The 17,244-nt window shown below is 42.7% G+C and overlaps 2 protein-coding genes and 1 long non-coding RNA gene across 6 annotated transcripts in view; 2 read left to right on the top strand and 1 right to left on the bottom strand.

Moving 5' to 3' along the window:
* LOC146003493 (uncharacterized) overlaps positions 1-17,244 on the bottom strand; it is a 319,461-nt gene that overhangs the window by 10,422 nt on the left and 291,795 nt on the right. The gene's annotated exons all lie outside the window — the stretch shown is intronic.
* Positions 1-17,244, top strand: part of GluClalpha (glycine receptor alpha 1) — a 214,783-nt gene that overhangs the window by 77,980 nt on the left and 119,559 nt on the right. The window lies entirely within an intron of this gene.
* The window catches only part of LOC145986842 (uncharacterized), a 42,954-nt gene continuing 38,087 nt past the window's right edge, over positions 12,378-17,244 (top strand). The window contains exon 1 of the mRNA XM_083121318.1: positions 12,378-12,863. Within this exon, the coding sequence (XP_082977444.1) occupies positions 12,378-12,863 (486 nt within the window). The remainder of the gene's footprint in view (positions 12,864-17,244) is intronic.

The following is a 17,244-nucleotide window of genomic DNA, read 5'->3' as shown; positions in this document are numbered from 1 at the left end:
ACTGACAACTGAAAGCTAACTATAGCATTACTTAACATACTGAAAATGGTAGCACGAGATCAAAGAGAATGTGTTGTGCAAAATCCTATGTAACTATGTACAGTAAAAAGGCACTCCATAACATATTACACCAATACATTGTCATAAAATATAGAAATACTATCAAATTGAATGATATGAAGATTATTACAGATCATATATTCAAATGAAAATAAGATACAAATATCAACTGAACATAATAACGAACATGAACCAATTAATATAAATTGTGCATTTTTAACCAGATTCTTCTGCACGTAACTATTAAATTTCAATTTGATTCTCACTGATATCAATTTATAATATATTTGATTATGAGTAGGCAATCTTATTAGCCTACTACGTATAATTGATAGAAGTTAAATCTAATGTTGCACGTACGTATGTATAATATCCTCGAACAATTTAAATTCAAGTTGTTTCCTTCTGCCGCTTAGTGTTTTTATGTTGAATTTCTCTAAAATATTCTCGTAACTGTAATAGTGTTTAAATTTTGAATACGTATTTAACTAATATTTCTATTGGTAGCCTCTCCCCGACCCCTTAACTCATTTATTATATTGTACAAATTTTGGCAAGTGTTTGAACCGATTTTTGCAGTTATTAAATTGTAATCTCCCATTGAGAAAAACAACTGAGCCTTTAAATATTTGAGTATTACTTTGATTGGATTGATTGTATTGATTTGTTGTTTTAAGTCCACTTGATGCACAGTAAGGCTAATCGAGACTGGACCTACAGTTTAAAGTGGGATCCGAACCACTATGTGCCTACACCGGGAATTAAACCCGGGACCCCTTGATTACAAGGCGACGACGCAACCACTGCGCCATCGGGGAGGCCGAGTATTACTTTGAATACTTTTTTCCGAGAGAAAGTTATCAATGTTGCTTTACTAATATTAGCTTCTGGGTTATTTCTTTTTAACCAGGAAGTAATAGCATCGATACCACTTTGAAATAGATTTTGTTGCTTATAATCGTAAATGTCTAAATATTTTTCCAAGTCATCTGCAATTACGAATGGTTTTGATTGATTGATTGATTTGGTGTTTTAAGTCCACTTTATGCACAGTAAGGTTAATCGGGACTGGACCTATAGTTTAAAGTGGGATCCGAACCACTATATGCCTCCACCGGGTATCGACCCCGAGACCCCTTGATTACAAGGCGACGACGCTACCACTGCGCCATCGGAAGGCTTAGCGGTTATGAATGGTTTAAAACATTAATGTAAATAGAAAATAGTAATGGGCCGAGTAGTGATCCCTGTAGCACTCCTCTTTTAATTAATTTAACTTCAGATGTGGCTTTACCACATTTAACTCTAAATTTGCGATACGAGAAATAAACACCAAACCAATTGAATAAATTGAGCACCAATCCACCTAGTGTAGTCAAGAAAATTCTACGGCAAACACTATCAAATGTTTTTGATATATAATGTACCGTGACGTCGGGTATGGCACGGGATCGAGTCACGCCGGGACGTAGCTCAGATCATCAATAAGTATATTTATTTCATTTCCATCTGAGTTCTTCGTCCAAAGTTTAGTAACTGTTGATCTCTTGATCCCAAACCCATGTTGACTATTTCGTGACTAATTAACTAAACTGAAGGTTTACGTACCAGATTGTCAAATATCTTACTCAAGATGTAGTTAATCGAATAGGCCTGTAGTTGGTAATTTCTCTTTTATTTTGGTTCTTAGGAATGGGGATAACAACAGAAGTTTTCAAGAGTATAAGAAGCCTGCCCAATTTAAGTGCGGTATTACATAATTTGCTTAAAGTAGAATAGCACAAAGTTTAAACTTACAATTTGGACTTATTTTAATCCCGCAGTTCTCAATGGGATTAAATTATTACTATTTAATAATAATAATAATAATAAAATCGCCTTTATTGGAGCGGGCGTGTTTCGGCCTCTAGGGCCGTTCTTACAACAGACCCTTGTCTGGAAGATTAATACAATGGAATAAAGAGTATACATTGAGAAAAATAAATAAAAATAAAAACATGAAAAGGATTACATATCAATACAAATAAAAACAATTAAATATATAGGTATATACGCGTATATATATAAATAATGAAAAAGAAAACAGATTTACCTATAAATTGTTGAACATAGGTATCTAATGTTTGTTGCTTTTGTTTTAGTACATATACATATATATATTCAGTAATCTGGAACAATGAAAAATATAATAATAATAATGAAGTGAAATAAAATAATGAAATTATAAGATTTACATGCACACAGTTGCCAAATGTTACAGTGAGCATTTTTATGAATGAAAAGTTGCTCGTGATTAAGTATGAGTATTTCGCTGCCTTGCCAGTAGATACTGTTTGAGATTCTTTTTAAATAGCTTATGGCTGTTGATGGATGTTAAGGAGGTTGGGAGGGAATTCCATTCTTTAGTGGCAGTTACGGTAAATGATTTTCCATAGGTGGTCGTATTATGTACTGGGACTGACAATATTTTTTTTCGTCGTGTTACATGTTCATGTCTGCTCGAATTTGTGTTCAGTTTTTCAAAGAGATATGCAGGCTGTTTGTTGCCTAGTACTTTATGTGTTAAAGTTAATAATTGGTATTTCGCGATATTCTTGGTGTTAAGCCAATTCAAATTGAATAAGTATTTCGAAATGTGGTCCCATTTTTCAGCTTGTAAATGAATCTTATGAATGCATTTTGTATCTTTTGTAGCTTATTAGTTATGGAGCTGCTTGCATTGTAAGCAACTGTGGCTCCGTAGATTAGCGTGATAAAACTAGACTCTCGCACATTTTTTTTTTAACCTCAATGCCAACAATATTTTTCAAGTGATGTAATGCTCGAACAGATTTGTTGGCTTTTTTCATCTGCTATGTAATATGACCTGATCATTCTATGTGGGGATCCATGACAACGCCAAGGTTATTTACAATATTTTCTAAGTTTAATGGATGGCTATTCAATTTGGGGAGAATCATGTTATCTGTGTTTTGGCTAAGCTTTTTTACCAGAAATTTCGTTCCCATTATGACAAATTTTGACTTGGTTGGGTTTAATTTTAGTAAGTTAGTTAGTGCCCATTAACTTATGGCGTTCAGGTCTTTTTGTAGTTGTGATGCTGCATTTGAGAACTCTTCTATCCTTGTATGTATGTATATCTGAGTATCATCAGCATATTGGTGATACTGCGCATGGGAGAGGCTCTTATGTAAGTCCATTACATAAATGGAGAAAAGGAGAGGTCCAAGAATGCTTCCTTGGGGACTCCATTTCGAATGTTTAACCATCCAGAGGAACAGTTATTTTTGCCTCTGATTTGTACACGCTGCTTCCTGGCAGCGGTCAGCATAGGAAACTGCAAAGAGATGCATCATGGATTCGAGTCTCTGTGTTTGATCTTACTTTATACGTCAGCAACAAAAGAAACCGAAATAGCCTATTTTACCCTTAATAAGTTTCCAAAATTTAACTCGGTCATTGGCATAACATTGGTTAACATATTTAAAGAATTACGAGGGACATTAGATTCGTTACTCTTTCTTCTAAGTAGTAAAGTTAAGCATACCAAGGAAGTTTATTGTTTTGCAAATATTTCGTACCACATTTTCTTCTCATACTGAATAATTATTTTATTTCCATATCTCATACTAATTACGAAGTTAAATTACTGGTAATTGTAAGCTTGCACCGCGTGGGTACATACATTCATGACGAAATTCCGCTTTTATGCCTTCGTAGCGTTCAAAAAGGGGAGGGGGGGTCAAATAGAAAAAAAAACTTTATGAAGAAAAATTGGTTGGTGTGATGCCCGATACGTACTACGAAACTTCGTAGGGCGGAAATGTATTGTTTGCACTATACTCTGTCCCTGGAATCTCTAGAGCGAGCATACGAATGCAAATCTCTGCGCAAGTAGTGACTCGAGAGGGCTCGACCAATGAACACGTGAGAGAGAACGGGATTGAGTAGAGAGGAAAAGGCGACTGCAGTTACCAGCCTGCCTTTGCAGCAGCGTGTACTGTTTCGCTCCACCCACTCGCTTTCTCCCCTTCCCTGCCTTTATGCGCGGCCTTGTTCCAGAGATTCCCGGGATAGAGTCTATTTCGAGACTTGTCCTTGGGAGGTCATACAAACAACTCCGGATAAGTACAACTCGAGCCGAGTGCGAGACCCTGCCAAGTCTCGTCTCGTCTCGTAACCATCTACATGAAAAAAAAAGTAAAGTGCTCCTCTGTGCATTGCACAACGCCATGAAGACGTATAAGGGGTGTGGGGTAAGGGCCTCACACTTTCTTGATCACGACCGAAGGTGGGGATGATTTGAACAGCAACACGTCCCTGGCAGCCTTTAAACCCCAGGTACCCACTTTATACGAGGCTGGGTGGGCGCCGGAGCAGCTTGAACAGGTGGAAAGATCCCGGTTCTCTCCGCCGGGGATCAAACTCGGGTCTCTCGCATGATAGTCAGACGCCCTAACGACTGAGCTACCGCGACTCATCCATCTCTATTATCTTTTACCAAATACCGAATGCCATGAATACATTTTTCTGTCTACAATGAAAGCACTTTTCAGAGATCCAAAATATCAGGTTTATATCAGGTGACCGGAAAGACCAGGGAATTGTTGTTCAACAACTCATTGATGTTCAACACTAACGTCATCTACTTACTTCAAGCAAGGGGAAAAACAGATATTCGAACCCAAGGTGCAAACCTTTGCAGACCGCCGGCACACAGAGACCGACAGAAATAGTAATAATTGAATCCCACCGCCCGTTGTGTTCAGCCTTTTGCATGACTAGCAACAATCGATTCTCCGTTGTGTAGAAGACCGTAATTTCCATGATGTGTACCGATGATTATCCCACCATCACGCGCGCGGTCAATTTCCAATTCACGTCTCACATGCACGCAAAGGCCTTTTTTCTTCTTTCTCTCCGCACGAAATTGCTGCGTTTATTGATACCTTGTATGCAGTAATGTAATCATTCCTTGGTTCCATTACTGACATCCCGTACCGAATGAACTCAGATGATTTCAGCCGTTCTGCAACAGCTTTAAACACTGTGAAGTCAAAATCTGTTGGTCAAATTTGCACCCCACAGCCGATCATCCAAGTGTTTTTTAAAATCATGAATTAAAATGCTTTTCCTCTCAGAAAGAGCTTTGTTTATGGCATCTGGCGGTTAATGGATATGAATGACAATCAGACGTCATTATTATCCCTTAACGTAGCATCGGTGAGAGACGCTACTTTACCCAGCGTAGTGGTTAGTGCACTGGTTAAGCAGTAAGTCGCAGGCTCGCCACAGTTCGAAATCTCATCATCGATATAGAGGGGAAAATGCCTCATGTCTTCGTGAGAGGGTTGAGGGTTCACTGCTGAGTGTTGACCCTGATGGCTCTGGGTTCGAGTCCCGATATAATTATAATTGAATTACTTATCTCTTTGTCACAAACGACCTAAGCGATATCATGCAATCGAAACACAATAAAACAAATGAATCTGAAAAGGAGAAAAAAATTATTTCTCTATAACATAGTGTTAGAATAAGTGATATAAGCAATGGAGAGCGAATGATTAAAACATACAGGGAAGAAACTGCTTGCAAATGCCAGTGCTCATGAAAGTGAACACCAAAAATTCTATTTAATTCTGATTCAAAATTATGTAAAAAAATGTTTATTTCAAGTCCATTTTAACTGACGTAAGCTAATTGAGTTTAAAGTGGAATCCGCATTAATGTCTAAATGTAGCTCCACCGGGGATCGAACCCAGAACACAGTGTTACCATTGTTATCGGATATGCCTTCAAAATTATGTTCAAGAAGAATACGGGATGGCCCAAAAATAACGCAAAGTGCTGTTATGAAAGTATTTATGTTGACTTGGGCACCCTTGGCTTTTACAGCGTTATTGATGTACCTTAACGTAGGTCATAGAGTAGATATGACTCCAACAGGCATGTTAACTTTTTAAGTCGTATTTTATAATGCTAAATTTATTACACATTTGATGGACAATCTATTAGTTATATTCGTGTGTGCACTTTTACATTAACTTCTGTATGTTGTTATGTCTATTTGTGATCCAGTGTTGTTGGCTTAATACAATGATTTAACGTTTGTGACAGCAAGGTACACAAATTCGTACTGTACAAACATATTTTATTAGACTGTGGCGTTCGTACAATTCCTCCCGTCCCTGGCACACAATAGAACTAGTACAAATTGATAGAGAAGAGAAGCCACATTCGGAACCACATCCTTAAAGTGGATCCCAGTTTTTTTTTCGCTTCTAACGTGCTGTGATGTTGTGACCATTGTCTCAACTTATATACAATGTTCACTTATATTTTTTTGATATAGAGCTTTATGAAGAAAAGAAAATAGGGTTCTTAATTTGGTTCCTTTTATCTGGTAATACATTTCTATACTACGTAAATATGCAGGAAGTCTGGTTGATTTGTCCAACCAAAATAATGTGTGATGAACGAAAATATGGACTGGGACAGCTTTCAGAAGAATTACGACGTTCCTGCTATTCAAAGTCCTGGTCCGAGCCTTCATCTACCGTGTGCGGACGCTATAGAGCTATTTTAGGAGCGCAAGGGTCATAGTGATATGTCTTTCTGCCTCAATCGAAGCAGGTAATTGATTAGTATCCATTCAATTTATCGTCATTCCCCACCTGGTGAGGCAGTTCAATGGTCAATTCAACCCCGTACCGTGCAACTGAATGCCCGCGTCCTTTTCCCTAGATTTCTCCCCGTCCCCATCATTTTCACAACTCCTGACCTTTGTGATCGTCAGAAGAACATCGGAATTGAAAGGGCGGGGGGAACCTGCAACGTCGCAGTTTGTTTCCGTCTAAAGTGGGAGTCCTCGTGTTTGCTTCCCGCTCATCTCCCTCCCTGATGATGCAATGCAGCATCGCTCATCGATTATTGGTTGGGAGAAGGAACTCGCCTTGGGAGAGAGAGAGAGAGAGAGGATGCTGGACCTTTCCTGAGAGGAGAGGGAGATAGAGAGCATCCGTCCTACCTCGGAGAGTTATTTCCTTTCCGTCTCCGAGATATTATTTCACAAAAGCCATGACATTTCTCTAAGGGCACCAGAAAGCTTCTGGCCGAACAATGATGCGATGTCTGAACCTCGGAAACGTTTCATTGCCATGGACCATTTGAGAATATTAAAGGTATATTTTCCTCTTTCGTGGAATGCATCAGGTCAGATTGCACTGGAGGTTTTGAAGAAAAAAAATATACTTACGTGAAATTTAAAAGATTTCGTAATTCCGTGTTGCACAATTTAATGGTTCAATCCTATTAATTTCGAAGATCCACTGTCTTCATTCACAAAAGGGTACGGCGTTTGAAGCGGAGATGGTACCGCGTCAGTACATTGTTTGTTCCCGGGCGGCGGTGGTTGCGATTTTTCCCGTTCGGCAGCACTGGCGCGCGCATCTTGGTTTGCGTCGTCTGCTTCCTGTTGTCCGGTGGCGTTGCCAGTTGGGGGTTGGGGGGCTGGGCCGTGTTGCTCGGTAATGTGCCGTTCCTGTTCCCCACGTGGCTGGAGGGGGGTCGAGTATGTGTATAGCATCTTTTCTTTTTCAGGTCGGGGATCTTTCTGAGGACAGGGTGCCAAGTTGGGTGTGCTTGTCCATTGTCCAGGTTTAGTGCTGGTTTCTGCTGGATGATAGCATGGGTTTCTTTGATGGTGTTTTCTATGACAGAGCCGGTTGGGTGAAGTATGGATACGGAGGAGATGGTGTGGTTAGTGGAGTGGAGGTGTTGGGAGAGGCCTGATTTAGGTGTGTCGTTTTTGGAATCTTTTACATGTTCGTTAATCCGTTCTTGGACGGTGCGGATGGTTCTGCCAATGTAGGTGTTGTGGCATTGGCATGTGGTCTTGTAGACACCGGGGGATGCAAGTTTGGGTAGGTAGTATCTCTTGAAGTTGGGTAGTGCCCTTCCGATTTGGGATATGGGTTTATGTGCTACTCGGATGTTGAAGGGTTTGAGGGCCTTGGCAAATTTTCCAGATGTGGTGGGGTGGTATGGAAGGGCGATCCATTTGGGTTTAGGATTTTGGTTCGGGTTATCTCTGTTTTTTGGATGTCTGAACTGGGTTTCTGTTTTTGCGCACCACATGGATAGTTGGCGCTCGGTGTAACCGTTGTTTAGGCCTATTTCCGTTACGCACGCTATTTCATCTTGCAGGTCATCTTCTGTGCAGCTGTGTGTGAAGGCTCTTCTGTAAAAGTTCATCCATACTCCAGCTTTCTGTTTTGGTGGGTGGTTGGATTTTGCATGGATATACTGGGTGCCCGAACCTGGTTTCCTGTATACGGATGTGACGAACTTGTCTTGGAGTCGTCGGATGCTGAGGTCGAGAAAGTTGAGGCGGCCATTTTGTTCCCTTTCAACGGTGAAGTTTATGTTGGGATGTATGTTATTGAGGGCAGTTAGGAGAAGGGTTACGTCTTCTTCCTGTTTGTAAATGACTATGGTGTCATCTGCATATCTTTTGTATCTTATATGAGCAAACTCTGGTTGGGTGAGAATTGACTTCTCGGCCACATGCAGCACTATGTTGGATAGGGGTGCAGAAAGGGGGTTGCCCATCGCTAGGCCCCCTGTCTGGTGGAAGAAACTGTCCTCGAACTGGAAGTAGTTGTGGGTGAGGCAGGCTTGTAGAAGGTTGCAGATTTCATCAGTTACAAATGGAGGCGTGTTATTGCTGAGTAGCCAAGTTCTGGTGGAGTCAAGTGCAAGGCTGATCGGGATGGAGGAGTACATGTCCACTACGTCTATGCTGGCTAGTTTGCAGTTGTCGGCTTTGACAAAAGAGGTGACAAATTCTTTTGCCTCGAGGCTGTTTTTTAGGCAGTAGGTGAGTTTGTCATTGTGGGCGGTCAGTTTCTGGAGGAGCCATTTGGTTAGGTGGACACTTGGTTGATTGAAGCCGGCCACTATGATTCTCAAGGGGGTTCCTGGTTTGTGAGTTTTTGGTATGCCATATGCACAGGGAAGGCTGGGGTGGGTGTTCCTTAGTTTCTTCTTTTCACTATCTTGAAGGAGGGCACAGTTATCTATGGCTCGGCGGATGGCTGTATTGTATCTGCTTGTGGGGTCACGTTTCAGCTTTTTGTACCCGTCAGAGTTTAGTTTTGCTTGCATTTTGTCACTGTATTGGCCTTTTCCCATTATGACGTATTGATTACCCTTGTCCGATTTTATGCACCAACATTTGTTGTCCTGTAGCCACTTTCGGAATTCCTGTGTTGTGTTCCTTAGTTTATTGTGCACTGTGGGTTTATGTTTGCTAGTAGGTTGGGCGTGTTGGCGGAGGATGATGGAAGCACAGGTAAGGCGTACACACTCGGCATCTTGGTTAGTTTTCGTTGCAAACGCTGTTTTTTCGGCAGAGCAGATTAAGTCTAGGGAGGGGGGGGGAGTCATTTAGGAGGTTGAATTTGAGGCCGTGTTGGAGGAGGGAGTGGAATTCTGTCGGCACGGTGAGGTTGGTGAGGTTGATTATGGTGCTGGCGGGGGTGTTGGGGTTCACTGGTGTGCGGGTGAGGGCCGGAGGTTGGGCACCAAGGGTTTGCAGTTTCTGTGTTAGGATCGCTGTTTTCTTGTTTTGCGACGTTTTTAGCATGAAGTCGATGTTTTGCTGGGCTTTTTTCCAGTCGTCGGGGTTGATTCTCGGTTGTATGTAATCACGGAGGGAAGCACATGCTTTTTGAAGTGATGCTATTTCACGATATTTATCACTGATCACTGCACTCATTGCCCGTTTTTCGGCATTGAACACGACCTTCTTAACACTATAGCTGGTGGCGGGTGTTTTCCACTTGAGGAATTTCGGGATCACTTCACTGTTCCTGCATGCCTTGAGGAATGCAATATCCGCTTGTCGGGTTTGTATTTTCCTGATGTTACGCTCGTATTCCCGCATTTCCTTCCGTATGAAAGGTGTAGAATTCATGGTGGTTGCGGTAAACGCGGTTTAAAATTACTTACGTGAAATTTAAAAGATTTCGTAATTCCGTGTTGCACAATTTAATGGTTCAATCCTATTAATTTCGAAGATCCACTGTCTTCATTCACAAAAGGGTACGGCGTTTGAAGCGGAGATGGTACCGCGTCAGTACATTGTTTGTTCCCGGGCGGCGGTGGTTGCGATTTTTCCCGTTCGGCAGCACTGGCGCGCGCATCTTGGTTTGCGTCGTCTGCTTCCTGTTGTCCGGTGGCGTTGCCAGTTGGGGGTTGGGGGGCTGGGCCGTGTTGCTCGGTAATGTGCCGTTCCTGTTCCCCACGTGGCTGGAGGGGGGTCGAGTATGTGTATAGCATCTTTTCTTTTTCAGGTCGGGGATCTTTCTGAGGACAGGGTGCCAAGTTGGGTGTGCTTGTCCATTGTCCAGGTTTAGTGCTGGTTTCTGCTGGATGATAGCATGGGTTTCTTTGATGGTGTTTTCTATGACAGAGCCGGTTGGGTGAAGTATGGATACGGAGGAGATGGTGTGGTTAGTGGAGTGGAGGTGTTGGGAGAGGCCTGATTTAGGTGTGTCGTTTTTGGAATCTTTTACATGTTCGTTAATCCGTTCTTGGACGGTGCGGATGGTTCTGCCAATGTAGGTGTTGTGGCATTGGCATGTGGTCTTGTAGACACCGGGGGATGCAAGTTTGGGTAGGTAGTATCTCTTGAAGTTGGGTAGTGCCCTTCCGATTTGGGATATGGGTTTATGTGCTACTCGGATGTTGAAGGGTTTGAGGGCCTTGGCAAATTTTCCAGATGTGGTGGGGTGGTATGGAAGGGCGATCCATTTGGGTTTAGGATTTTGGTTCGGGTTATCTCTGTTTTTTGGATGTCTGAACTGGGTTTCTGTTTTTGCGCACCACATGGATAGTTGGCGCTCGGTGTAACCGTTGTTTAGGCCTATTTCCGTTACGCACGCTATTTCATCTTGCAGGTCATCTTCTGTGCAGTCTGTGTGTGAAGGCTCTTCTGTAAAAGTTCATCCATACTCCAGCTTTCTGTTTTGGTGGGTGGTTGGATTTTGCATGGATATACTGGGTGCCCGAACCTGGTTTCCTGTATACGGATGTGACGAACTTGTCTTGGAGTCGTCGGATGCTGAGGTCGAGAAAGTTGAGGCGGCCATTTTGTTCCCTTTCAACGGTGAAGTTTATGTTGGGATGTATGTTATTGAGGGCAGTTAGGAGAAGGGTTAGGTCTTCTTCCTGTTTGTAAATGACTATGGTGTCATCTGCATATCTTTTGTATCTTATATGAGCAAACTCTGGTTGATGCGCCAGATGCGCGCGCCAGTGCTGCCGAACGGGAAAAATCGCAACACCGCCGCCCGGGAACAAACAATGTACTGACGCGGTACCATCTCCGCTTCAAACGACGTACCCTTTTGTGAATGAAGACAGTGGATCTTCGAAATTAATAGGATTGAACCATTAAATTGTGCAACACGGAATTACGAAATCTTTTAAATTTCACGTAAGTAATTTTAAACCGCGTTTACCGCAACCACCATGAATTCTACACCTTTCATACGGAAGGAAATGCGGGAATACGAGCGTAACATCAGGAAAATACAAACCCGACAAGCGGATATTGCATTCCTCAAGGCATGCAGGAACAGTGAAGTGATCCCGAAATTCCTCAAGTGGAAAACACCCGCCACCAGCTATAGTGTTAAGAAGGTCGTGTTCAATGCCGAAAAACGGGCAATGAGTGCAGTGATCAGTGATAAATATCGTGAAATAGCATCACTTCAAAAAGCATGTGCTTCCCTCCGTGATTACATACAACCGAGAATCAACCCCGACGACTGGAAAAAAGCCCAGCAAAACATCGACTTCATGCTAAAAACGTCGCAAAACAAGAAAACAGCGATCCTAACACAGAAACTGCAAACCCTTGGTGCCCAACCTCCGGCCCTCACCCCCACACCAGTGAACCCCAACACCCCCGCCAGCACCATAATCAACCTCACCAACCTCACCGTGCCGACAGAATTCCACTCCCTCCTCCAACACGGCCTCAAATTCAACCTCCTAAATGACTCCCCCCCTCCCTAGACTTAATCTGCTCTGCCGAAAAAACAGCGTTTGCAACGAAAACTAACCAAGATGCCGAGTGTGTACGCCTTACCTGTGCTTCCATCATCCTCCGCCAACACGCCCAACCTACTAGCAAACATAAACCCACAGTGCACAATAAACTAAGGAACACAACACAGGAATTCCGAAAGTGGCTACAGGACAACAAATGTTGGTGCATAAAATCGGACAAGGGTAATCAATACGTCATAATGGGAAAAGGCCAATACAGTGACAAAATGCAAGCAAAACTAAACTCTGACGGGTACAAAAAGCTGAAACGTGACCCCACAAGCAGATACAATACAGCCATCCGCCGAGCCATAGATAACTGTGCCCTCCTTCAAGATAGTGAAAAGAAGAAACTAAGGAACACCCACCCCAGCCTTCCCTGTGCATATGGCATACCAAAAACTCACAAACCAGGAACCCCCTTGAGAATCATAGTGGCCGGCTTCAATCAACCAAGTGTCCACCTAACCAAATGGCTCCTCCAGAAACTGACCGCCCACAATGACAAACTCACCTACTGCCTAAAAAACAGCCTCGAGGCAAAAGAATTTGTCACCTCTTTTGTCAAAGCCGACAACTGCAAACTAGCCAGCATAGACGTAGTGGACATGTACTCCTCCATCCCGATCAGCCTTGCACTTGACTCCACCAGAACTTGGCTACTCAGCAATAACACGCCTCCATTTGTAACTGATGAAATCTGCAACCTTCTACAAGCCTGCCTCACCCACAACTACTTCCAGTTCGAGGACAGTTTCTTCCACCAGACAGGGGGCCTAGCGATGGGCAACCCCCTTTCTGCACCCCTATCCAACATAGTGCTGCATGTGGCCGAGAAGTCAATTCTCACCCAACCAGAGTTTGCTCATATAAGATACAAAAGATATGCAGATGACACCATAGTCATTTACAAACAGGAAGAAGACCTAACCCTTCTCCTAACTGCCCTCAATAACATACATCCCAACATAAACTTCACCGTTGAAAGGGAACAAAATGGCCGCCTCAACTTTCTCGACCTCAGCATCCGACGACTCCAAGACAAGTTCGTCACATCCGTATACAGGAAACCAGGTTCGGGCACCCAGTATATCCATGCAAAATCCAACCACCCACCAAAACAGAAAGCTGGAGTATGGATGAACTTTTACAGAAGAGCCTTCACACACAGCTGCACAGAAGATGACCTGCAAGATGAAATAGCGTGCGTAACGGAAATAGGCCTAAACAACGGTTACACCGAGCGCCAACTATCCATGTGGTGCGCAAAAACAGAAACCCAGTTCAGACATCCAAAAAACAGAGATAACCCGAACCAAAATCCTAAACCCAAATGGATCGCCCTTCCATACCACCCCACCACATCTGGAAAATTTGCCAAGGCCCTCAAACCCTTCAACATCCGAGTAGCACATAAACCCATATCCCAAATCGGAAGGGCACTACCCAACTTCAAGAGATACTACCTACCCAAACTTGCATCCCCCGGTGTCTACAAGACCACATGCCAATGCCACAACACCTACATTGGCAGAACCATCCGCACCGTCCAAGAACGGATTAACGAACATGTAAAAGATTCCAAAAACGACACACCTAAATCAGGCCTCTCCCAACACCTCCACTCCACTAACCACACCATCTCCTCCGTATCCATACTTCACCCAACCGGCTCTGTCATAGAAAACACCATCAAAGAAACCCATGCTATCATCCAGCAGAAACCAGCACTAAACCTGGACAATGGACAAGCACACCCAACTTGGCACCCTGTCCTCAGAAAGATCCCCGACCTGAAAAAGAAAAGATGCTATACACATACTCGACCCCCCTCCAGCCACGTGGGGAACAGGAACGGCACATTACCGAGCAACACGGCCCAGCCCCCCAACCCCCAACTGGCAACGCCACCGGACAACAGGAAGCAGACGACGCAAACCAAGATGCGCGCGCCAGTGCTGCCGAACGGGAAAAATCGCAACCACCGCCGCCCGGGAACAAACAATGTACTGACGCGGTACCATCTCCGCTTCAAACGCCGTACCCTTTTGTGAATGAAGACAGTGGATCTTCGAAATTAATAGGATTGAACCATTAAATTGTGCAACACGGAATTACGAAATCTTTTAAATTTCACGTAAGTAATTTTAAACCGCGTTTACCGCAACCACCATGAAAAAAAATATATTTCCAGATTTCTTTGTCACGGATTTTACGTGTCGGTGTTTTCCTATTTTCTTCAAATCTCGATCTTAGCAACTACTTCACCCTGAATTCCACATAAACCCATCAACTTCCTTTAGTAACGTGACCGATTGTCCTGGTCCAACGTATTGTTTCCTTGTCTATTACAGCAGTTCGTCGACCATTTTCACTAATAGTATATTAGAGAAGTAACAAGAAGGAAACAAAGAAACGATGGTAAATGGTTAAGTGTAAAATTTGCAAACAGAAGTTTGCGTAGAGAACTCCAATTCAATGTAAAGCACAACAAATGAGGTTTTACTTTGATAACAATACGCATTATATAGAACATAGGATCTGCATTTGTATACTAAGGAGATTTAAAATGCAAAGAATACCTACATAATGTATTTCTTTTTCATTTCTAAGCATGATATAACGAGGTGAACAATTCCAAAGAGCCGCCAAGTGTACAGTTCAAGGTTACACTTTTATGTAAGAAAACAATGTGCAAAATAAAATAATAATGGAAATTGTGAGGACATTTTGGAAAAAACAGAATGCATATTTGGAGCAAAATAATGAATCTCAAACACATAGTGACATTCAAAAATATATTCAATTTGCTGTGGAATTTTATAATCCGTCATTGATTGGTGCTGTGCTATTGATAGATTCAACTTTTATCGTTAACTTGCTTGTTGCTGCATCTGCTGGGGTTCCCAGTTATTGAGGCCCAAATCCCGTTTTCTAGTCATAGTTCCATGTTCCACTGTGTCCAATATCGCATCTTTCTTTTTCAGCGTGTTTACGTCAGTACAAATCATGTTGTCGCATGTAATTAATAATGGGATTACCCCGACCTGGACACTGTCGCAGTGCAACCGTGTTGTTGACCGTGCCATTACAGTCTTTCATTAATCGTAATCTTCCTATTCCATTATGCGCATGGCTGATCCCCTGATTGGAGAGCTTCGGTCTGGAGCAATCAGCTTTCAGGAGCGTTTAGAGCAGGTGCTCGGATTGGCGTTACGACACACATAGATGTCGCACATTGATCACATAAAACTTGTGTACTGTATAAAAGATATAACAGCATGAGCTCGGTGGCAGAAATTGTTGAATGTCGAATCACGTTCACCATTCATCAAATTTATCCAATCTTGCTTCAGCCTCGGCAGTGCAGAACTTCATTCCATGTACTCAGGCCTAACATGCAAAACTTATCGCACTGATACTTTACAATGCATCATGTTATTGCATCTTGACTTTCTTGGCAAGAGGAATGAAAGAAATAAAGGTTCACCTGATGATTAACCGAGGATTTAAAAAAAAAAAAAGGTAGCCAATCATAACGTGACTAAAAATATTGTTGCTGTACAGAAGCTTCTACACAATAAGAACTGTAGTATCACCAAATTGGTTGTTGGCGAACGGACAATCACAATACACATGGACATAACACAGCACAGGCCACAGGCTGTGAGTCCAGACGCTAGAGCCTCGATAGTCTGCAAAACGCAGTCCACGCTGTACTACGTGGAACTGAAGTTTACACTGGGTATCTTCAGAAAGAGTAACCTTTTAGATACCACCATCAAATTATATATGACGAAAACTAATTATATAACAACAGATATTCCTAGCCAAAAAAATAGATATTTCAAGCATGAATCACGCTACCCGGCGGCTTCTTCAGTGCCGTCCTATCCTCAAGATCTCCTAACTACCTGACTGCCAGTCCCCTACATACTCGTATATTTTTTTCCCTGCGCTCTAGGCCACCCATCTAATCTATGGCACTGCATTGCCTGTAGTTCAGAACGACGTTATCAACCATTTGAAAAGGAAATTTCTGTTTGAGATACGAAAATGTACTGTGCAATAGTTAGAATTTTTAAACTAGACTCTACTTTGTCTGTTGTTTCTATTATTTTACGTCGCTTTTCTACATCTCGGTTAAGAGTGGGTCCTGGACGACTTCGCTCACAGGAAACGTAGTGGATTTTTCTTTTAAAGTTCAACGTCTAACACTGAAATGGTAATTTTCTTTCAATATATTAGTCACCATTATTATTAGTAGATAAAGGTGAGTGACTTTCGTTGAAATAAAAGATAAGCTTCCATTTATTTAAGGAGAAATTCAAGACAATTTGTATAATTTCGAGAAGTTACTTTCCTGATATACGTATACACAGTGCGTCTACTAAGTTTTAAGACATTTAGCGCTATGCAACTGTCAGGCGAGCCATACACCGGCCAAGTACGGAAGCAGTTAGCAATGGGTGTCAAGTCATTGCATGCAGTGTTTGGCGTACGCGAGTGTGGTAGTGTCTGTGCCCTGTGCGATTGTACAGAGTTGTATCAAAGTTGCCCGTCATGAATCCGAGTGAGGAGCAACGAATAGCGATTAAGCTCTGTTTCAAAGCCGGTAAAACGGCGACAGAAACCCTTGAGATGATAAATGCAGCTTACGGGGATCAAGCATTATCCCGGTCGAATGTGTTCCGATGGTATGGACGCTTTCGTGACGGACGAGACGATATTGCAGACGATCCCAGGAGTGGCCGGCCGTCCAGTTGAGCGTCGAAATGAACAGAACATCGATGCAGTTCGACAATTGCTTCTTGAGAACCGCCAGCTGTTGCTCAGAATGATAGCGGATTCCTTCTTCAAAGGATTCGGCGTGTCCGACCGGCCATGTCTGCCTCCAATGACTGGTTCCTGCTGCACGACAATGCCCTTGCGCACAACGCCATTACTGTCAGGCAGTTTTTGGCCAAAAAAATGTGACTGTGTTAGATCACCCCCCTTATTCGCCGGACTTAGCACCGGCGGAATATTTTCTGTGCCCGAAATAAAAATCCTCTTTGAAAGGCCATG

Source organism: Lepisma saccharinum, chromosome 1, assembly GCF_977018435.1.
Source record: "Lepisma saccharinum chromosome 1, izLepSacc3.1, whole genome shotgun sequence".
Taxonomy (NCBI): Eukaryota; Metazoa; Arthropoda; class Insecta; order Zygentoma; family Lepismatidae; genus Lepisma; species Lepisma saccharinum.
Note: the sequence above shows the minus strand (reverse complement) of the source record. Positions and strands in the feature narration are given on the sequence as shown.